Source organism: Cucurbita pepo, chromosome LG11 (genome assembly GCF_002806865.2).
Source record: "Cucurbita pepo subsp. pepo cultivar mu-cu-16 chromosome LG11, ASM280686v2, whole genome shotgun sequence".
NCBI lineage: Eukaryota > Viridiplantae > Streptophyta > Magnoliopsida > Cucurbitales > Cucurbitaceae > Cucurbita > Cucurbita pepo.
In genome coordinates, this window is record NC_036648.1 from 6140667 (window position 1) to 6165017 (window position 24351).

General features: G+C 34.0%; 2 protein-coding genes and 1 non-coding gene across 3 annotated transcripts; all 3 read left to right on the forward strand.

Moving 5' to 3' along the window:
* The first annotated feature begins 5752 nt into the window (after nucleotides 1–5752).
* Nucleotides 5753–7176, forward strand: LOC111805292. The gene is made up of 2 exons (XM_023690287.1): nucleotides 5753–6155; nucleotides 6955–7176. Exons 1-2 carry the CDS (start codon nucleotides 5893–5895, stop codon nucleotides 6992–6994), a joined length of 303 nt encoding a protein of 100 aa, XP_023546055.1. The 5' UTR covers nucleotides 5753–5892; the 3' UTR covers nucleotides 6995–7176.
* Nucleotides 7177–9092: 1916 nt separating this feature from the next.
* Nucleotides 9093–9166, forward strand: TRNAV-AAC. Its single transcript has one exon. It is a non-coding gene; the product is annotated as a tRNA-Val (tRNA).
* Nucleotides 9167–15399: 6233 nt separating this feature from the next.
* On the forward strand, nucleotides 15400–23619 carry LOC111805280 (serine/threonine-protein phosphatase PP2A-2 catalytic subunit-like). Its single transcript, XM_023690273.1, has 6 exons — nucleotides 15400–16029; nucleotides 18443–18557; nucleotides 19547–19655; nucleotides 19737–19814; nucleotides 22783–22974; nucleotides 23076–23619. Exons 1-6 carry the CDS (start codon nucleotides 15777–15779, stop codon nucleotides 23247–23249), a joined length of 921 nt encoding a protein of 306 aa, XP_023546041.1. The 5' UTR covers nucleotides 15400–15776; the 3' UTR covers nucleotides 23250–23619.
* The last annotated feature ends 732 nt before the right edge of the window (nucleotides 23620–24351 follow it).

The window sequence follows — 24351 nt, forward strand, 5'->3', positions numbered from 1 at the left end:
ACGATTGCCATGCACTAAACTTTTGACTAGCGACATCAATTGCTACGATGACGAGCTCGTTGAACAACAATAGTTAGGCAATCTATATAGGTCATAAATCACTTTAGTTTAGTGACCTACACTTCAAACGACCTCAAATTGAATTACCCATAGTCGGTAGAGGTTAGATTTGCCAGCTCAAATGCACTCGAACATAAACCAAGCGAAAGCATGAAACTTTTCTAGTGAAGGTTAGTGGGTAATGATCTAACTCATTTTAAATGCTGTAAATTAGTTCCTAACCATGAAAATCATTTTTATGTTTAGATTTATGCTAATCAATTTGGAATTTTCAAGTCGATTTGAGAATATTTGGTTGAGTAGATGGGAATTTTCCTTCGAATAACTACATCGCAATGACTTGGTGCTAGGTTGAATTTTGAATATTAAATGTTCGTTGATGTTGATGTTGATGTTATTACAAAAGGTATTCATATTGTGTTTAGGATTTAGGGTTTAGGTCTAGAACATTAGTATAATTGCATAAACATATATTTTTTTTTTCAGTTGGGACAATTATCTACATTTATCATGTCGATGTACACTAACTTAGGAGCTAGGTGGGTAGGTCTTGACTCTATATATTGGGGGTTGGTTGTCATCTTTTGAGATAAGTCCTACTCGAAACTCATCTAGGCACCGTTATTGAGCTCGTTACATAATATTATTAATGTATATTTTTAAATTAAGGTACTCTGACGAGTTAGGTTTGACTCCACTGGTTAGGTACTAATTATAATTAACAATCATCAACTAAGGTAGAATCTCTCCCTCTTCACAAATGAGCTGATACAGTCGAAATTTGAAAAATATTCGGGTCATTAAAACATCATTAAAAATAAGTAAAATTTTATAATTAAAAAAATGGTTTAGAATAATTGTTTTGAAACTATGCGTTTAGCGGCTACACATTTTGATTTTGGGAATATATTGGCATTTGGGGAAGAGAATCCCTCCTTCGTAGCTTTCAAGGCTTATTATTATAATCAAATCTAATTTGAGGGAACATATTAAATCAATAATAAGGTGCTTAATTCTATCATATAATTATTAATTAGAGTGTTTATGAATTGAATTAGGTTAGATTTGAACCGATTATAAATTTTTTCACCAACTTATAATAAAATATTTTGATTGAATTAGTTCAAATTATTTAATCAAATTTTTATTTATATGTAAAATATTTATTTATTTTTAAATATTGAATTAAATTTTATAACTCAATTTCAATATATTTTTTAAAAATTACATTAAAAATTTTAAACTTCTCATAAAAGTAAATAATTGTGAGATCCCACCGAGGATGATATGACAAAAGTGTGGAAATCTCTCTCTAACAGAAGCATTTTAAAATCGTGAGGTTGACGTTTATATATAACGGGCCAAAACAGACATAAAAACCCATAGAAAATTAGAGTGGGTTCGGACTAGTTTTAGGGAATCTATAAACCAACCAAATCCATAAAAAAATTATAATATATAAACTCAATTCGGTCTAAATAAGTCGATAATCCATCTCAAACACTTTAGGAATTAAGTTGAATTGATTGGAGTTTTCGAGTCATTGAAATAAATGTGTCCCAATGTACATAAAGATTCTACCATAATTTCATGCATGAGCATATCTTGAGGGAGAAGCTGGTTGGAGTAACAAAGTTATTGGATATATTCTCTCCCACCAAACAATTATTTAATATTGAAGATTAGATTATGGAATTTTGTGAACATTAAAGAGATTGAAAATAGATTTGAAGCATTTAGGAATCCTTTTTGAGTGTTAATTATGTTGTTTCTACACTAATAATAATCATAATAATAATAATAATAAAAGAAACTACAACTTTTTACTATATGATATTCTAGAATGAGTTGTGTATTATTTAGACTAAAAAAAATAGTTTTCGGGTATGATTTTTTTCGATAGATTTTCTACATTGAATAATGTTGTTGTTATGTTGTACGTCTCATTATACTCGAAAATTATTCCCTTAGTCAAGCAGTTTTGGTAGATGGGCACCATTCGACCTATCCTGTGAGTTCTCGTGGAATGGGTCGTGGATTAATAATTATTATGGCAACCCTTCTCTTATGAAATACAACACGTCTTTGATTGAAGTACACGGAAACAAATAAGGGAAGCATAAAGAGCAACATTAGGAGAGAGTTTCTTTGTACTAAGAACCTAAATAAATTACTGACTATTTTCCTAAACTTATCTACCATTTATCAATACAAACAATTCTCTTAAATAAATCCCTAACCGTTTTTCCTTGCTCGAGTTAATAACTATCTTTACTAAGTCGAGCTTATTTACTCATATTCTCACCTGTAAGCTTGACTTGATCGAGATTCTTCACTTCGAGCAACTTTTGCATGTCTACGAAGTTTAATCCATGCTAGAGCCTTGGTGAAAATATATGCATGTTGCTTTGAAGTGTAAACATTGCTCACATCACGACCCAATTTTTGAGGTTTTGAGGAATCGGACTAGGACCAAAATACGAAATTGAACAAAAAAAAAAAAAAATCAAAATCAAAATAAAGAACAATATTGAAAATAATGTAAAATTTTGCGCGGTTTAAAAGACATACAACACCAATGCCAAAAGTTTCAAGCTAAATCAGACGGGGAAAATGGGTACAAGATACAAAATCAACCCTAAAAAGAATACAACTAACTGACGCCACTGGTCGACACCCCTCTGTGACAGTGCAGCTCTCGAGTATCTCCCTACCTCGTCCAGTATGTGAAAAATAAAGGGAAAAATGGGTGAATATAAAAATATACTCAGTAAGTAACCTACTTGTAGGCTCTCATGCTTCCTTCTCCTAGTAGGTTTCCACGGCTTTCTTTTGGTCTATATGAGGTTCCAAATGATTCCTCATTGATCGTCTACCCGTGTATTCCCTAGTTGCTTTTCGAGACTGGTTTACGACGTCCTGACTCGTTCCTACAGTCAATAAAACTGTTCATACTAAACTACCTACCCGCGTAGTCTTTGATCTCTTCCAAGATCAGTTTACGAAGTCACTGTGTCGGCCTTGACTCGTTCCTACACTCAATAGGGGCTCTCATTGTGACACCTACCCATGTAATCCCAAGTCTAACAAGGATTGGTTTATAGGTTCGTCTCTTCTACACTCAATAGGGGTTCATGCCTTGAGCTAACTACCCATTTAGTCCTTATTTCTTCTCAAGAACTGGTTTAACAGGATTGGCCCTAACCCGACTCTACACTCAATAGTAACTCAGTTAGTTTTGTGATTTTGTAAGCTACCTAAATCATGTTAAGACACCATGGAGGTCTACTAGGTTCTTAGAGGTGTTCATGCGGTTTAAATTCCATTTTCTCAATTCCATGACGTTCTAGGTTAGCCCCTCGGCTTAACAAATCCTTGGGTGCACGTAGATCTAACCTCTAATTCTACATGTAAACCGCACTAGCTACAGCGCCCTAATCTTAACTGTGATATTGATGCATGCTCTACTAAGAAAATATATTTATCAACCGTCTTTAACACATGAATCATGTATACCCGTTCACATATGTTATTTAAGAAGGTATTCCTATCAGCCCTTGATGCATGGAAATCATAAGGTATAAATCATACACACAATCAAACAAGTTCAACGGGGAGATAACGTCCATCAATCACTTAAAGTACATATCAGAATATCTCTTCCTCCATCGTACCATAGCGGAAGACATTAAATTAGTCATGCTTCTCAATTCTCTTGTTCACCATTAGGTGTTAGTAAGCCCTTTTGGACATTCTTAACCTAATTGGCCAAAGGAGACCAAAACACAATTTTTAATTGGGTAATTAAAATTGAAAAGCTGATACCTACGTGAGTTACATGGCTGGCCACATCTCAACCTTGACTCCCATAGTAAAAGGCTTCATGATACATCGAGGTTCGACTTTGATGCAACATTGTAAGAAAAGACTCCAACATCTTATAGATCTCATTTCTCGAGTTTAGCATAGTTTGACATCTCCTTAAAGTTTGTTGTAGCATTTTATCTCTCAACCTTGTAATTGAACATTGAGACGTAATAGTAGTTGCTTGATTTATACCTAAAACATAGATGTTCAAAATTTCTAGCTATGTACGAGAGCCTCCAATGCAATGAGAACTTGTCATCAAACAAGAGGGGATAGTTATTATTAGGGGTGTTCGTGTGTTGGGTTGGATTAGCCTACCCAATTCTTTAAGCTATGCGTTTTTCAACTCAAGCAACTCTTATTAAATAATTGCCTAACTATAAATCTTAGGCTGGGTTGGTTCACCTTATTTAGGTCATTTATCCAAATTTTTATTTTTAATAAAATTAAAATAAACCTCTATTTAATTTCTAACATTAAATTAAAATTTGCAACTCAATTTCAATATATATTTTAACTTTTTAAAAAATTATTAAAATAAATATATGTATATATATTTTAAAATTTCAATAAATTGGAGTGGACTAGATTCTGTTGGATGAAAGTACCACGTAGCTAATTTAAGGAATGATCATGGGTTTATAATAAAAAAATATTATCTCCATTGGCATGTGAGGCGTTTTGGAGAAGCCCAAAGCAAAGCCATGAGAGCTTATGCTCAAAGTAGACAATAGTCGTGTTTATCTAACATGGTATCAGAGTCATGCCCTAAACTTAATCATGCCACTGGAATCCTCAAATGTTGAACAAAGGACTCCAAAAGAAAAAGTCGAAGGCATAGTAAAAAATGACTAAGACTCCAAAAGAAAAAGGAGTTGAGCCTCGATTAAGGGGAGGTGTTGGATGAAAGTTCCACATCGGCTAATTTAGGGAATGATCATGAATTTATAATCAAAGAATACTATCTCCATTGGCATGAGCCCTTTTGGAGAAACTCAAAGCAAAGCCATGAGAGCGTATGCTCAAAGTGGACAATATCATACCATTGTGTAGAGTCGTGCTTATCTAACAGATTCAACTCAATCTAATTCGAGAGAAACCCATAAATCAATCTCATCCATACCGTTTTTCAGTTCTTTGAACTCAACCCAACCCACGTAACTTAATAACCCTGAGTTAGGTTGAATGGGTTTACCCATAAATCAATCTCATCCAATCTACTCCGAGAGAAACCCATAAATCAATCTCATCCATACTGTTTTCAGTTCTTTGAACTCAACCCAACCCACGTAACTTAATAACCCTTAGTTAGGTTGAATGGGTTTTTCGAGTTACGTATGTTTTTTGAACACTGGACATGGTTGACTCAGTCCAACGATTCTTTTCCACTACTAGTGAATCCTTTTTTTGTCGTTAAATATTATTCCAAGTCTACGATATCAATGTTAAACTTTAGTTCAAATCATTGTAAATGATTTGGTTGAGTTCAAAAGCGAATTTGTGTGTGACCCACAAACAAAAGCAAAAACATTTAACATCAACTCAAGCTTAAGATGTTGTATAGCTAATGTTCTTAATTGCATACATCTTAATGTTCTTATAAATAGCTCATAAAAGGATATTATCATGCATGCATGCCACCACCAACAATATAATAATCCTCTTTATTACTTCGTATTTTGATTCTTTCTTTCCATTTGTACGTAAAAAGACGTCCCTTTGTTTTGGTTTGTGCATCAAAATACACACAAAGCCAAAGTAAAAGATGAGTGTCGTAGTATAAAGCAACAAGGGTTCCCTCCTTCTCATGTTTGAAGCCATTTATTCTCTCTCTCTCCTCTCTCTCTCTCTCTCTCTCTCTCTCTCAACATCCCAAAATCAAAATCCTGTCATGTAGTGATTTCTCTCAAAGATTGCCCATGTTGTTCAAGCTTTAGAGCATAATATTGTCTAGAGAGAGAGGAAATGAGTTCTTATTCTCCTTCTTGTAAGGCCATGGCTGTTATGGGGTTTATTTGGCTTTTGTTAGTGAATGGTTCCCATCAACGGGGACAATCGGTGGCAACTGGGATGATGACGATAACGACGGCAGCTCAATTCGGTGGAATTTCTAAAGAGATGGAGGTGGTCGGTGGTCGTGGTGGCAAGGACGTTGTTCGTTCAGAGTGGCATCTCAACTACATGAGTAAAAGAAGAGTTCCTAATGGCCCTGATCCTATTCATAACAGGTACTACGTTGTTTGAACTTTTAGTAAAATTATATATCTTAATCAATTGAGCTACTTCAGTTTAGCTCGTAAAACATGACATGGGTGTTGTCTTACTCAATTGAGCTACTTCAGTTTAGCTTGTAAAGCATGACATGGGTGTTGTCTTACTCAATTGAGCTACTTCAGTTCAGCTTGTAAAACATGACATGGGTGTTGTCTTAATCAATTGAACTATTTCAGTTCAGCTCGTAAAACATGACATGGGTGTTGTCTTACTCAATTGAGCTACTTCAGTTTAGCTCGTAAAACATGATATGGGTGTTGTCTTAATCAATTGAGCTACTTCAGTTTAGCTCGTAAAACATGATATGGGTGTTGTCTTAATCAATTGAGCTACTTCAGTTCAGCTTGTAAAACATGACATGGGTATTGTATGTCTAAAACTTTGTCTTGTTTTTTATTTGCTCAAATCAAGAAAGAGAGGGAGAGATAAAAAAGTTCAAATTTTTCTCACTTTGCCTTTTAAAACTGTTACATTGAGTTCTTTTAGCTTAAAGGGTGTCATTTAAAGTCCTTGGTTGAAGGTGACACAAACATCTTTAAAACCACAGTAAATAAAAGGTGTATATGTGTGTACTTCAATATATTCCATGCCTTTTACTTAATCAATATCTCTTTATCCATTACTAATACTCGTTCTTAAGTTTTGAGTATCCGTTCAATAGTCGATGATTCAGCTCCGTTCTACAATTGTTAACCTCTCGAAAATCGAAAAACCACTCAAGACTTGAACTTTTTTTGGTTTTTCGTTTTGTAGGAGAGCAGGAAACTCTGGAAGACCACCCGGCAAGGCTTAACCTCGGGAATGAAACTGGGCTTTCAAGATGACACGAGATTGCACGATCAGCCATCTTGTATGTGTTACTTTAGGAATGAATGATGAAAACTTATCAGATCAATTCTCGGTTAGAATTTAGGACTCGTTTGATAATATTTTTGTTTTTTATTTTTAAATTTTAAAGTTTATGTGTATTTATTACCGGGCGTGTTATCTAGTTCGAACCCGCATAAAATTTAAAATTTTAATAAATGCTTTTAAAAAATAGTTAAAAACCACTTTTGAATAATGTTTTTTTATTAAACAACACAAACTAATTTTTTAAAAAGTAATTATAAAAAGAAAAGAAAAAGATTTGATTGGTTGTTTGTGTAATTAAAATAAAAATAATAATTAAGGGATGTTTGTTTTATACTTTAATTAAAAGGTGGGAGAAGGGTTCCCTAAGCTTAATAAAGTGAATTCCACCCATTAAAGGTAAAAGGAAAAGAAAAGAAAAGAAAAGAAAAGAAAAGAAAAGGGAACAAAAATTAAAGGTGGGCTTTGCATTTTGTGTGTTGCTTTGAGATTCTCTTTAGTTTCCATGGCAATATTGTAAATTATCTCAAATATGTCACCAAATGTTTACTAGTTTTTGTCTTCCTCGCAACCTACTTTCGATTCAATAAGCGTTTTATATTCATTGGATTCACAGTATTACTTTATTGTTCTTTTGGTTCGAGAATTAGAGAGTTGTAGCAGCACAAGCCCGCCACTAGCAGATATTGTCCTCTTTGGGTTTTCCATTTCGGGACAGTTTTTTTGAATTTAGGTTAAAACATATAATCTTGACGTACTTTCAATTGGGTTTCGTTTCATTTACATAACAATAAGCGTTTCATATTCATTGGATTGACGACATTACCTCATTTGCTTTTCGTTCGAGAATTAGAGAGTTTAACTATAGCAGCACAAGCCCACCACTAGCGAATATTGTCCTCTTTGAGTTTTCTATTTCGGGACAGTTTTTTTTTTTAATTTATGTTAAAACATATCATCTCGACGTACTTTCAATTGGGTTTCGTTTCATTTGCATAACAATAAGCGTTTCATATTCATCAGATGGATAGTATTACCTCATTTTCTTTTCGTTCGAGAATTAGAGAGTTTAACTGTAACTACGCAAGTCCACCGCTAGTAGATACTGTCCTCTTTGGGTTTTCCCTTCTAAGACATATTTTTTGAATTTAGGTTAAAACATATCATCTCGACATACTTTCAATTGGGTTTCGTTTCATTTGCATAACAATCAACGTTTCATATTCATTGGATTGACGGTATTACCTCATTTTCAAGAAGAGGTTTCCACACCCTTACAAAAAATGTTTCGTTCCTCTCTCCAATCGACGTGGGATCTCACAGTAACTACGTTTAGGTTAGGGTATTAGCTGAATTACTATAGTTTTAGAACAGTGTCGTAAAAAATAGCTGTTGAATAGGGAGTAAGAAAGGACGATTAGTGATGATTAGCGTGCATATTATGGGGTCGATTATTGATGTATCGGGTTTTGATTAAATTCGTATAAATATATGATGGGAGTGTCCTTAAGTTATAAGCTTTTTGAGAGTGGTAATGGGTTTCTTTTGTTTGGTGTGGCTTTTTGTTGTTTGAGTTTTGATTGGATAGAGTGGTCTAAAAGCAAAGATATGCATTCAAATATCTGCAAGCCATTTACTATAAAGGGAAAAAAGAAAAAGGCCTAGCTTTTATCTTTGGTTTCATCAAATCTCACATATATATATTTCTTTCATGGGAATCCTAAATTTTTATGGGACACATTTTTATATTTATTTTCTAGCCATGCTCGAGTTTTGGATAACCTCTACAAACGTCAATTTTTAAAATTATGTTTTTACTTTTTCTTTAACACCAAATATGAGTGTTGATTCGAGTTTAAAGCGTTAATTTGAAATCTTACCTTCTCTGGGTGGTGTAGTTGGTTATCACGCTAGTCTCACGCACTAGAGGTCTCCATTCAAACCTACCTGGGCTCAAACAGTTTTAGCATTATGTTTTTACTTTTCGCGAAATATGAGTGTTGATTCGAGTTTAATGAGTTAATTTGGAATCTCATCTTGTCTTGGTGGTGTAGTTGGTTATCACGCTAGTTTAACACACTAGAGGTCTCCAGTTTAAACCTGGGCTTAGACATTTCTAACATACAACATTTGTACTTTTACAAGATTCGAGAAATAGAGTGTTGACCGCTAGTCTCACACACTAGAGGTCCCCAGTTCTTGGAATTTCATCTTGTCTGGGTGGTGTAGTTGGTTATCACGCTAGTTCATCTTGTCTGGGTGGTGTAGTTGGTTATCACGCTAGTTCATCTTGTCTGGGTGGTGTAGTTGGTTATCACGCTAGTTCATCTTGTCTGGGTGGTGTAGTTGGTTATCACGCTAGTTCATCTTGTCTGGGTGGTGTAGTTGGTTATCACGCTAGTTCATCTTGTCTGGGTGGTGTAGTTGGTTATCACGCTAGTTCATCTTGTCTGGGTGGTGTAGTTGGTTATCACGCTAGTTCATCTTGTCTGGGTGGTGTAGTTGGTTATCACGCTAGTTCATCTTGTCTGGGTGGTGTAGTTGGTTATCACGCTAGTTCATCTTGTCTGGGTGGTGTAGTTGGTTATCACGCTAGTTCATCTTGTCTGGGTGGTGTAGTTGGTTATCACGCTAGTTCATCTTGTCTGGGTGGTGTAGTTGGTTATCACGCTAGTTCATCTTGTCTGGGTGGTGTAGTTGGTTATCACGCTAGTCTCACATACTAGAGACGTTTCTTCTAACATACAACATTTTCACTTTTAGAAGATTCGTGGTGTAGTTAGTTATCACGCTAGTTTCACACACTAGACGTCTCCAGTTAGTTCAAACCTGGGCCTAGACGTTTTATAAGTCCTCACGTGAGGATTGATTCGATATCGGTAATTTAGAATGTTATTGTGTTTAGGTCACATTAATCTCCCTCTAGTATCACACACTAAAAATATCATTACGCATGCATGGATTACATATAGATTCCTACACTATGATATTATAAACATTCCTTTCTTTTTTTGTTGATTTTCGATAGTGTGTGCTCGCTAGTCCATAGTCAAGCATAGGAGCAAGTAAGTATACGAGTCCGCTAATGGGTTTATGCACGCATACATGAACTGTGTGTAGAGAAATACTACACATTTAGCCCTACAAAAAAAAGAGTAGAGTCTAAGGAACAATCCTGGTCCCACCGTTCATGAAACATATCAAGTGTGTTCGCATTTTTCGACCCAAAATCAAATAATAATTAGCCCCAATCCCAATTTATTTTTAAGTTCATTAAAATAAATGGGCTAGGCTCAAGAAAATCTGAACTCATTTGGGCCCAAAGACTAAATTAGCCCAAACCGTTATGGAAAAGTTGGGCCAGATAAAGGATTGAACTCAAGCCCAAACTTAAAGAAACTCCAAGAAAAAAAAATTAAATAACTTAATTTCATCTTAATAATTTAAATCCATTGGGGTTTATGGTCATCAGTCGTCTCCCCGAGTCGAAGTGTTGTGGCATAGTTAGGTAGCTCATGAGCATACAGAGCTCCTCGAGCCTCAGATCTCAAGCCCATGATGAAACATTCTATCTTCCTACCTGTATTGTTGCACTCGCTTGAAATATTTGTTTAGAAAAGCCTCCTTGAAATGTGCTCGAGTGGTCAGGTCAATATTTGTAGACCGTCACCACAAATGAGCATCTCTCCGAAGAACGAATGTAACACAACTCAACGTTCGTCTTTCAAGGCACAATTCGCCCACCACTAAATCGCCATATGTTCTATCGATCGGAAACGTCACTTGACACTAAAAGTTTATACTTTACAATATATGAAAATATGCTAAAAGATATTTCAGTAAAATTATTCTCGAAGTCTTGCCCATCATTCTCCTCACTTCTGGGCTGCAGTCTTGCCCTTACCTCAAAATAATTTTTAAAATAGGATATACAAACCATCTTAAAGTTGATCAATCGAAATTAAGGGAACCACGTGGTTAATTACCCGAAATACACAGGTCTATTCTCTAAAAATATTTTTCAACAATCACTCGTGATTGACCATTAGTGGTTGACAATTAGTAGTTGACTACATGATACACAAAACATATAACTCTTCCACAAAAATAATTGTCAATAGTCATTGTATTTGACAATTAGTAGTTGGTTACCCAATACACAACCGGTAATCCTTACCACACTCAATTGTATTCAAAAACCATAAGGCGGTCCCAAAACATATATTTTTCATGATCAATAAACATGACAGCAAACAAAACAATTTGAGTTTCAATAGGAAGGTCACTTACCTCAAGTCTTTGTGATAACAGTTTTCGATATGCAGTCCTATTCCCATGTGAGAATCCCACGTTAGTTGGGGAGGAAAACGAAACATCCTTGTGTGGAAATCTTTCTCTAGCAGACGCGTTTTAAAAACCTTGAGAGGAAGCGAAAGGGAAAGGTCAAAGAAGACAATATCTGCTAGCGGTAGACCTGGGCCGTTACATCCTACTTTCCCTAAGGTGTTAAGCACACCAAATCTCCAACTTTGGTACCCAATATCCTTATCACAATGTTAAGGACAAATATGAACACTACATCATAACTGAAGGCAAAGTGATATAGGAATCACAAGGCATGTGGAAACTTACTAATTTTCCACTTCAAATAGAAGTTTCAACGACATTGCGATGGTGGGTGTGCAATGTCAGCAATGTGCCACAATCGCACTCTTGCAATAGTGAGATAACAATTGTGTTACACTTGTTCTAGCCTAGTGAACAAGTCAATTGTGAGAAATATTTTAGAAAACGTGAGCGAAAAATATGTTGAAACCAATTTGAAAGAAAGAAATGTTATAAGCTAAAAGCGAGTAGGCAACAACGATGACTTTGATAGCATATAACCTAAGTACGAAAAAGTGACAACTAGTCATATCCCCCTATGGTACATTTTGGAACATTTTAACCCACGGGTGTAGACATGATTTTGGTGAACAGTTATACACTCTCGTATTAACTCAAAATGAAATAGCTAAAGGTGTATCTAATATGAAAGCATATACTCTCGTATTAACACAACATGAAATAGTAAAGGTCTATCTAATATGAAAGCATGTAAAAGTGGTTTGGAACATGCAGTAGTCATGGACAACACTTCTTGGACAAGCATGACTAGGACATCAGACATGCGACCATAGACAACACGTTTTGGACAAAAATGATTGTGACATGTTGAAATAGAATAAAATAAAATAAAATAAATAAATAAATAAAAATTCCTCAACTAACTATTATTCCCTTGATTGCCTCAGCTTCATTCAAAATATCAGCAGCCAAACCCATGCATCACCAAATAAAATAGCCTTATAAAAATTTTCTATGACCACAAAAAATTCAAAACTTTATCAATAAATACGAATATAACTCGATTAATTAAAATACGTTTTAAAAATGTTTATTTACATACAAAAATATTAACAAACGTGGATCTCGAACTTTTGTTCTCTTAGTCACCCAGAGACGAAAGGAAGGCTTTCTCATTTAGCCAACTCGGTGCAACGTTCACTAAGTCCACGACCAAACTCCAACAACACAAGCCCAACAAACATGCATGCGGCTCGACTCGTGTGTGTGCGACTTGTCTAGTCGACTCAACTTCACTTTTAACCGGTATGCAACATGGTTAACGATCAACAGTAAGGCACTCTCTTGTTAATGTCTATATATATATAATACTTCTAGTTAAATTGAGTTAAATAAATCTTTTGAACCAAACCAAAATTTCAAATCGATTGGATTGGTGACTCGAATAACCCGAATAAAGTCCATATCTTACGTTGTCAAGTTGTTTTTATTTTATTAATTTTTTTAAATTTTTTTTTTCTTTTTTGCTTATCCACCATATATATTATATTAATAATTAAATTTTCATAAAATTTAAATATTAAACATTTACAAGTAACAATACATTACTAAAATCCGTTACAAATGTCAAATATTCTTAATTTTTTTAAAAAAAAGTAGAGCAAGGTTGGATTTAAATGTAACTCTATTTTCCGTTAGTCAGACCCAACTAAAAAATATAAACCCAAATCAAATCCAATTTTCGANAAAAAAAAAAAAAAAAAAAAAAAAAAAAAAAAAAAAAAAAAAAAAAAAGTCTAACCCAACCTGTATGGTTTGAGCTACATAGTGAGTTGGTCGGGTCATCGAGTCATCTAAATACTTCTAACATTGTTATTTTTAATTACAATTATAATATAATAATTACACATGCAACGTTTATTAACGTTTTGTAGTGATTCTAAATGGTCAAAAACCGATAGTGACTGTGGTAATTTGGTTGATTACACAAATAAACAACAAATTTAATTTAAAATATAAAAGCCTTTTACGTAAAAACTAAAATTGTTTAAAATACTTAATCCAAAACATAGTATTTGGCCCAATATAAAATATAAAAGCCTTTAAACCAATTATTTTATTTTATTTTTTTAATTAAAGTTATAGTTTTAAAAAAATATTATCATATGAATTTCATGAATTATATAAAAGTATATTGTATAAAATTGATAGAATTTCAAATAAAAACTAACAGAGTTTTTTTTTTTTTTTTCTTTTGTTAAAATAATGAAACTAAAATTTATGATTTTTTTAAAATTTTTTTATTTTTAAAATTGGTAGTCAATTCCAAAAATTAAATAAATAAAAATTAAGTTAAATTAATACAAATATTCTTAAACTTTAAAAAAAATTAAAAGAATACTCATATCATTAATTTTGGACGGTATTATTAAAACGATAAACATTCAAATAAAAAAATTACTTTTATATTTTCGTTTAACTAATTTCCTTTTAACTTTTGTTATAACTTTTAAATATATATATATATATTTTACACATTACATGAATTTTTTAAATCTATTCCTAAAAAAATTAAATTTATTTATTAAAGGTAAGGGTGTAATCTTATTTTTAAAATTTTATATATATATATATATTTTAAGTTAAAGGTAAAAATATTATTGAAACTTTTTTTAAACTAAAAGATATTAATAAAAAAAATTAAAATCGAAGTATTTTATAGATATTTTTTTAAAAGATAGTAATTAGAGTAAAAATATTTTAAAATATTATTAAAAGTTAAAAAATATTTTTGAAACAAAAAAATTAAAAGAGAAAGTTAAAAATATATATTTTAAAATTGGGTTTCATTTGTTTAAATTAAAAATTAAGGGAGAAAATGTATGGAATGAAAAAATAAAATTATAAAACATTATATTTGGAACTTTGCTAATGTTCGCAGCGGGATCACGAAAAGTTGTACAATTGAACTTCTATTGGACACGTGGCATGATCTTATTTGGTTTTGACTCAGCGGACAAACCGGGAAAATAAAATTTATCGCTACTTTCCATATTCCACTCTTTGACCAAACAATCATTAAAAATAAAAATAATATATAATAAATGTAATCTCAAATTTCCTTTTCTTCTCCAAAAAGGAAAAATAAAAGAAAAAAGAAAAATAAAATCTGAATTTTCTCTCTTTTTTACTTTAAAATTAAATATTTATTCTAATTTCTTATTAATTATATCAGTCAAATATTGTTATGCTAAAGTCTGCACATATTGTATTTTAGATTAGGTTATAAAAAGATCGAATAAATGTTGTAAATTTATGATGTCATAAATGATGTCACATATATTTTCTAATTTTTACAATTAGAGATATTATTAAATTGTAAAATTTAATATTAAATTATTTTAATATTTATCTTTTCCATTATTTTTTATTAATCAAACTTTTTTTTTAATCATATCAAAGTGTGAATATGAGATTGAAGAGAAAAAATAGATATATTAATAAAGCTAAATTAATAAAAAAATATATAATTGAAGTTTGAAAAATTTTAATAATACCTTTAAATTATTCTAATACATTATTTAAAAATATCCTTTAATTTTCAAAATTTTCATTAAAAAATATTCTTACCATTGCTATATGAATGAGCCAATGTCATATTTCAAATATAATGAACTTTAAAAAATAATATTAATATTTTTAAATATTCAAAAAAAAAAAGTTTAAAGACTATTTATAAGGCGTAGATAGACAATTTCAGTCGGTATATAAATTTTTTAAACTTTTTTTTATAAAGATTATTATAATTTTGTAATATTTTAAAATTTAAAAGTATTTTTTAAAAAAAATCTTTAAAAGTAAAAGTTTTATTGAATTTAATTAGAGAAATATATTAATTTAGCCTAATAATAATAATAATAATAAAGAGAAAAAAAAAAGGAATGGAAGGTTGAATGGTGGTTATGATGCATTTCATTTGCATTCGAGTTTCATTTTGGCAAATCCCCCTTTTCACATAAATACCATTTCCATTTCCATTTCATGAAATTTCCCCAGAAAACGAGCTGTAGCTGATGATGATGATGATGATGATGATGATGATGATGATCCCCACCTTTTGAACTTCAACCTTTCTTCTTCCTCGATTCCCCCTGTTTCTAACCTACCTTACCAATTTCCTGCCATTGATTCTCATGCTCTTTCAATCCGATTGAGAAAGCGAGGGATTCTATCTCTCTCTCTCTCTTTCTCTCTCTTTCTCTCTCTCTCTCTCTCTCTCTCTCTCTCCCGGAGCGTGGAGAGATCGGTAGCTTCTCGATCGCCTCCCGTCGCAATCTTCGATCTGTAATTGCGGATCTGAAGAGTTCGCAAACACGATGCCGTCTCACGCGGATCTGGACCGTCAGATCGAGCATCTGATGGAGTGTAAGCCGCTGTTGGAGGCTGAGGTTAAGACGCTTTGTGATCACGCGAGGACGATATTGGTGGAGGAATGGAACGTTCAGCCGGTTAAGTGCCCCGTGACCGTATGTGGGGATATTCATGGCCAGTTTTATGATCTCGTCGAACTGTTTCGGATAGGAGGGAATGCTCCTGACACTAATTATCTCTTCATGGGTGATTATGTGGGTGAGTTTTTGACACTGAATGTGCTTATTAGGTCATCTTGCACTCTTTCGTTTCAACTTGTAGTAATATCATTCTGTAGCAGACTACTTTCCCATGAAAACGTTTTCAATGCTGTTATTATTGTTCTTCCGATATTGGATTTATGATATTTAGTTTTATAACCTTTTTTTTTTAATCTGCTTCCTAACCAATTTATGTTTGCCGATAGGTTAAGTTAACCACCACACATGGTTGATTTTGGGATTTATGTCTAGTCCTTAATTTGTTTGATTTTGTTGACCTTGTTTGTTTTAGATCCTTGGCTGTTTGTTTGACGGATATAGTCTTAGTGGAGGTTTAGTTTGATAGCAGGCTGCATTTGATAGCGCTTTATCGTAGATCATTGTTTCTAAGGTGTAAAACCTCCTTGGAGTCCTAATTGAGGCATGAGTATATGCACAATATGCATATGTAGATAACGCAGACTCATACAAAATATTCTATTGAAGACTACTTGACTGTTAACTGTAGAACTTATTGTGCATAAAATGGCTACAAATATGAATGTAAGAGAAGGGAAATGATGTTTTCCTACACTGCAAAACATTGGGAGACTGCTTTGAACATGTGCAAGTAGCACTGTTGAACTTTGTAAAAAGGATATTTTTTTTTTATAACTTTACACTTGATGGAAAGAAGTTACAGTGAACTTTTCTTATTGGTAGAGATAGAGAAGGATATACCTCCAATTGTAAATGTGTTTAGCAAATAGAGAGTTGGGGCAGTAATGTTACCGTATAAGTTGTAATGGGGGCTCCTTTGTAACCAACTTAGATAACTGGAAGGGAGTGATCCTAACAAGTAATTGATGTTGAGGGGGAATACCTTTTTGGGTGAGTATGCTGAGAGACGGAAGTTCTCAGGTTGTTTTCCCTCTGATCAAGTGAACTCTATCAGATAATCTATACGCAAGGAGTAAAAAGAGGAAGATAGAATTTGAAAGTATTAACAATTTCTTCCAGAAATGTGGAGTGTCTTTAACCAATAGGAGAAGAAAAAATTGATAGATCAAGTGAGATATTTCTGGGCCTTAATTCTCACAGCTTCACTTTTATGGGCCTAAAGATNTTTTTTTTTTTTTTTTTTTTTTTGGGTGTGAAAGCTTTATTCTCTAATATATGCGTGGTGCTTGTTGGCATCTCTGGGTTGAAAGGAACAATGGATGATCAACATAAATTTGGGAACTGTTTTGGTTTAGTTAATTTTTTACCCCAAAAACTAGATCTCTAATACGATTTTCTGTGAATATTGGGTTTTACCTTAAGAATGTCACGAGGAAGCATTAATCCTTTATTGTCTTGAGATTGGGTGGCGCCTTACCTCCCTCCCCTGTTGTACACAGTCTTTCTCGTACAAATAAAAGTTTTTCCTAGTATAAGGAAAAGATGAAGAGGGGGCATGAAAAAGATGTGTGTTGGATCAGACGTAAATGTCTATATGATTTTTCTTAGGTCAAGAACGCCACAATAGTTGAACAAGATGTAGGACTCGTCAATAATGTCTGCAAAGGAACTTTCTCCCCCCCTCACTTTTTGCCTCCCAGTCCACCCAACATGATCATCTCCACCCCTCCTTTGTAGATACCAAATTTCAAGATTTAGAGAAATTGGTTATTTTTTTCAATTACTTATTTGCAAGTGGATGGATACAAGTAAAACTGTGGATTATACGTCTATCAAAGGTTTGTGGAAACATGGAGTTTCCGCACTTCGTTGGATCATGGCTTAATAAAGTAAAGTGTAACTCTTAGGATGAGTATGAAGATTGGGATACCAAATGGGTTAGGGTTGATATACCAATCTTCATACTCATCCTAAAAGTTTAGGGTTGATAGATATTTATTTCCTGTCAATCAAGGATATTAAATCATTAGCTTATGGTTCTTTTTTTGCCTTTATATATAATCATACTTGGTTGGACTTTTGTTTTATAAATTTCTTTTATCCTCTTTCTCGTATATTTTCTTTCATGTCAATGTTGACTTTGTTTTCCTTAAAAAAGGAAAGGAGATTATACAAGTGAAAATAACTGGTATATAAGTTCCTTGGTTTTCAGTAGAGTTTGTTTCCCTTTGAANGTATGCTGAGAGACGGAAGTTCTCAGGTTGTTTTCCCTCTGATCAAGTGAACTCTATCAGATAATCTATACGCAAGGAGTAAAAAGAGGAAGATAGAATTTGAAAGTATTAACAATTTCTTCCAGAAATGGGGAGTGTCTTTAACCAATAGGAGAAGAAAAAATTGATGGNAAGAAATGTATTCTTCACCGTCTTCTATGGAATGAAGTGGCAGGTTGTTGATTTGTTGAATTCTCTCATGCGCAATGCACTTGTATTTTTTTCTTGTTATCATGAATCATTATATAACTGGTGCAGACCGTGGATACTATTCTGTGGAGACTGTTTCACTTCTAGTCGCTCTGAAAGTTCGTTATAGAGATAGAATTACAATCTTGAGGGGAAATCATGAGAGCAGGCAGATAACTCAAGTGTAAGATTATTTATATTCCGCTACTTTCTTACATTATTTAAACTGAAGTTTTTTGTACTCATAAACAGACTGTTACGCCATGCTTCCACCAGTGCACTTATTATTTTTTTTTTTCCATGCTTCCAACAGTCTCCCATTTTAAATGGTTCATGGCTTGCTCTCTCTGTTTCAATTGCATTATATGGACCTTCGAAATTCAAAGCCTTTCAATAGCTTGATTCAGCATGGACAATAAAAATGGTGGTCCTAGTTTCCCAAAATCTGCTTGCAAAGGTTGCACCAGTTTGGTGGTGCAAACCCCACAGCGCTCACATACCTATTATACTAAAATCCTATCAGTTTTCTGACGTCCAAATGTTGTAGGATCTGGGGTTGTGGTTGTCTTGTGAGGTGGAGATAGTGTAGATACATGGAAACTGGCCTGTATGTCCACTCTATTAAATAAGAAAAGAAAAGAAAATGGCGATATGCTCGGGTTTCTACCATATCCTCTTCTTGGAACAAAATTGTCTTATGACATCTGTGAAATATCTGTTCGTTGTGAAGCTGAATGCTTTTATCTTGCATCGGCAACCCCATCCTCTCAGTTGTTCTAGGTTGTGTTTAACACCTTTTCCTACTGGTTTCACACGTGCACATGAAAAGCTTATGAAAATTTACATATTTTAAAGGTGGANCTCTTCTTGGAACAAAATTGTCTTATGACATCTGTGAAATATTTGTTCGTTGTGAAGCTGAATGCTTTTATCTTGCATCGGCAACCCCATCCTCTCAGTTGTTCTAGGTTGTGTTTAACACCTTTTCCTACTGGTTTCACACGTGCACATGAAAAGCTTATGAAAATTTACATATTTTAAAGGTGGAAAATTGTTATCCTTCCATTTTATATATTCTACTAAGTAACAGGTGTGGCAAGCACATAAGCAATTCTTGGTTCCTCGAGTTTTCTTTTTGTCTGTTTTTATTTATCTGATTTTGTTTCTTTTCAGTTATGGATTCTATGACGAGTGTTTGAGAAAATATGGAAATGCAAATGTCTGGAAGCACTTTACCGACCTCTTTGATTATTTACCTCTTACAGCTCTAATTGAGAGTCAGGTTTGTGTTCCTCATGTCATTAATTCCTTATTTGGATTGTTAGATGGGTTCTAATAGTGTATTATAATTATCCTAGCGTAGGTTTTTTGTTTGCATGGAGGACTTTCGCCATCTTTGGATACCTTGGATAACATCAGATCGTTGGACCGAATTCAAGAGGTATTAATGTGTAATTTTAGTAAGCACGTAAATTAATATTTGACACTCCCCATTCAAGGACTAACTACCATTGGGATATACAATTACAATATTTAAAACTTAAAAGACATGCTGTTTTTGAAAGCAAGACAAGTGCGCCTCGCTTCAATTCTTGAGGCTCACTTGGATGTGTGGCTTGGTGCCTCAAGCCCTATTTTATTTTAGTTTCAGTTTTAGTNTTAAAAGACATGCTGTTTTTGAAAGCAAGACAAGTGCGCCTCTCTTCAATTCTTGAGGCTCTCTTGGATGTGTGGCTTGGTGCCTCAAGCCCTATTTTATTTTAGTTTCAGTTTTAGTTTTATAAGTTTGTAAAGAAACAAATAAATACTTCTAAAAGATATTGATTTTTATCCCCAATTTCTAACGAAAGCTCCAAATCCTTTGTTCTTTTTTTGTGCGCCTCATTGTAAAACAACCCCTGTTGTGATTTTAGCTCGTGCTCAAGCTCTAGAGGGCTATTATGCTTTAGTGTGCTTTAAAAAACTCTGATATATTAACAAAGTGTTTACTTCTTTTGTAAATAATGACTGACGAAATAGCTATTTTTAGATTGGCTTTGCAAAATATTTTAGTCAAATGCAAGAAATTACTTGCTTAGTTTTAAAAAAGAAAGGAATGCTTGAGACTAGTATTGTTCATCTAATTCTTGGAACCACCTCGATGATCATGTATTCATCTGGATTTTGTCATTAGAAAGATAGAACCCTCTTGTCTGTTATTTTCGTGGGAGTATTATATTCTTTTTTGGTAGGAAACATAACAAAATATATTCAACAAAGGAGAAGAACAAAGTCTAAAGGCCTTATGGATAGTGGGATCTCTAAGCCTAATTCAGAGGGTTGACAAAGGAAGACCTCCAATTAAGCTAATGAGAAAATGCTGTACACTTGAAGAAGACTTATTTGAGAACACGTTGATCCTTTCTTTCCAATTCAACCCAAGGAGAGCTCTACTAACGTTGCTCCACAAAACCCTTGTCTTCCATCTTTAATACTTTTTGGAGGTCACCAAGCCGTATCAGAATGCTTAATGAGCAACATCCAAACCTTCTAGGCAAATTGACAGTGAACGAAAAGGTGGTTGGTGCTTCAGAGTTTTTTAGCTAATGTTGGAGAGAGAGCCAGCTTCGGGTNACAGTGAACGAAAAGGTGGTTGGTGCTTCAGAGTTTTTTAGCGAATGTTGGAGAGAGAGCCAGCTTCGGCTGTCTTTGGATTCATCCATCATGTTTAGGCTTCCATATGCTACGGACCAAATTAAGATTTTCACCTTCTTTGGTGTGTTTTTTTCCCGTATCATCTTAGTGAGAAATTTTTGTATGGGAACTTGGTTAGAAATTGATTCAAATAAGTGGTGTTCCCATGTAATAATTTTGAGGTTGACTTGCTGGAAAAAAAAAAAACCCTGAATTGTCTGGAAGCCAGCAAACTTGATCTTCCTCTTCACTTGGCATTTCCCCCTCTAAATTGTGATTAGACTGTTCCATTCTTCCATATCTTTGTCAAGGAGACCCCTTCTAAGAATCCCAATCTTCACCCCCAACAGACCAACAATGGAGGATAGAAAGGCTTTTGGAGTTGGCTATTGCAAAAATGAGGGGAGCTCCTCTCAAAAAGGTCTTGTTGTAATTGATGTCTTCCAAAGAAACCTCTATTTTTACCGATGTGTTTCCAGGGCTGTACTTGGACTTCTTGATTAAATTTGGAAGCCAGCTGCTATGGGTTTGCCCATATCTACTTCTTTTAATCTTTTTCCGTAGGACTGTTTCATTTTAGCAAATCTCCATAACTATTTGAGAGCAAAGTAGAATTCGTCTTTTCAAATCTCCTACCACAAACCTCCATAAATCTGTAGGGCCGTAACCTTCTTCCAGCTAACCAACTCGCTGGCTCAATCCTTATTTGCTCCTTCTGGCCTTTCCCAAAGGAAATCTCTTAATGATTTTGTCAACAGAAGAGCTAGCTTTGGAAGGGATCCTATAAATGGATAGGAAACTCGTGGGAGTATTTATGCAACAACTATTCTACGGAAACTATGATCACATCTCTTTTAACTTTGAAAGAGTCAATTGTACAGATCTATGGGCTTGGGTATCTAAGGCCTTTTGAATTATCCTATGGTTCTTATTTTGCTTGACTTGAATCCTTTTATGTTTTTGTTCGACTCTTTTTGGCATGGACTTGCTCTTTGTATACCCCTCGTGTTCTTCCATTTTTTTTCAATGAAATTTTTGGTTTTCTCATTGAGAAATTAAAGTGCTTAGTCTAGAATAAAATCCATTTGTTTACTCTTTTTGGAATGGACTTGCTCTTTGTATACCCCTCGTGTTCTTCCATTTTTTTTTTCAATGAAATTTTTGGTTTTCTCACTGAGAAATTAAAGTGCTTAGTCTAGAATAAAATCCATTTGTTCCATTCGTTTTGGCATGGACTTGCTCTTTGTATACCCCTCGTGTTCTTCTATTTTTTTTTCAATGAAATTTTTGGTTTTCTCATTGAAAAATTAAAGTGCTTAGTCTAGAATAAAATCCATTTGTTTACTTATTTTTGAAGTATGAAAGAATTAAAGTGCTCTATTTTTGTTTTTAATTTTTTTTTTAAAAGAAACCATCTTACATTTAGTTTTATATCAACAAAATTATGATCATTCTGATAAGATATAAAAATTTAGAGAGCGACAGAAATAATAGGATGCCTGCTTACTAAAGGTATAATCAGTTTGGTTTTGGTCATTAATCAATTCATTTTGTGTTCTAAAACATTTACCAAGATATATATTCTCCTGTCAAGAACTTTCAGGAAACTAATTCCCCACCCCACCCCTCCAAAAGAAAAAAAGAAATATTGCAGTTGAATACAGTAATATTGGGCAAATCATGAGATGCTTCTTTCTTCTTAACCCTTGAATTTTCTTTTTTGAATACATTAATAGGTTCCACATGAAGGACCAATGTGTGATCTCTTATGGTCTGATCCTGATGACCGCTGTGGTTGGGGAATATCTCCGCGTGGTGCTGGATATACTTTTGGGCAGGATATTGCCACTCAATTCAACCACACAAATGGCCTTACGCTGATATCAAGAGCCCACCAGCTTGTAATGGAGGGATACAATTGGTGTCAGGTGCGTTAATCCTGGTGGATTGTTTTGCATAACTATTTTATTTCTCTGCAAAGGATGTTGGTACATTATTTTTGCCGGTTCCTTCTTATTTCTCTTTATAGGACAAGAATGTGGTGACTGTTTTTAGTGCTCCAAATTATTGTTATCGGTGTGGGAATATGGCTGCAATCCTTGAGATTGGGGAGAATATGGATCAAAATTTTCTTCAGTTTGACCCCGCACCTAGGCAAATCGAACCAGATACCACTCGCAAGACTCCCGATTATTTTTTGTAAACGCTCTCTGTCCTTCGGCTGCTTGTAATTCCCCTTCTATCTGCCGTGTTACTGTGAATTTGACTCTAAAAGGATCACTCTTTGTTCAAGTTTTCCCCATTCTTTTGTTTCCGAGTTTGTGCTGATGCTGCTCTGTGAAGGTTTGATTGATCAAGAAAAATGACAGAAGGCATCAGAGGGCCTATAATCTTGTATATTTTTTTAAGAAGGAACACGAGCAAGCGGCAATATGACCTTTCTTGTGCTCTGTAATCTTACATTTTCAAAGTAGAGAGATGATTTTTGGAACGCTTTGTAGTATTATTTATGTTTGAGATATCCCAATGGCTAATGAAACTGCAGGAACTGAACTGGTTATTTATTTATCAAAGTTGTATATGTTTCTTGTCACGGCCTTCTTCCATTTCAAATTTATTGTTGGAATCTTCAATGTTATTATTTGGATTCAAACTTTTGTACTTCTTCTCTGGCGTGTCTCTAGAGAATGTTTTTCGGAATTTCAACGATAATTTACGACACCGAGGAATGTGTCTTTTTGACCCTGCTTGATTCAAGATTCTGCTGCTTGTATGGTATGTATCTTTCGACCAACCCCTCGACGCAATGACATGCTTTGACTCAATTAAACTATATTTGTGTCTAATCATCTGGTTGATGGATCGGTTCATTTATTAGCTTGATGTTTATCTTTGGTAACACTATAAATGTAGTGTTTGTAATAGCTACAAATGATTTAATGGAGACGTGTGATTTTATATATAATTTGACCTTAAATGTATTTATGGTGCATAATAACACAACTCCAAATTTACTAAATATTTTGACAAAAATTCTATTCAAGTCTCAATAGAAGACTTGAGTAGAGTACCACTAAATTTTTTCTATATCCTTTATTTCAAAAAGTTTTTACCAACCTTGATCTCATATTCGAGATCCAGGGGTGCGAATTGCCTAGGAAAGCCTAGGAAACAACACTCGCACGTGTGGACCGATGGAAGTATGATGGGTCCATGGCGGTGCGAACTGCCTAGGAAACCATATTCGCCGATCAAGGGAACCACATTCGCACGTGTGGATCAAAAGGGAAGTACTACACATCCAA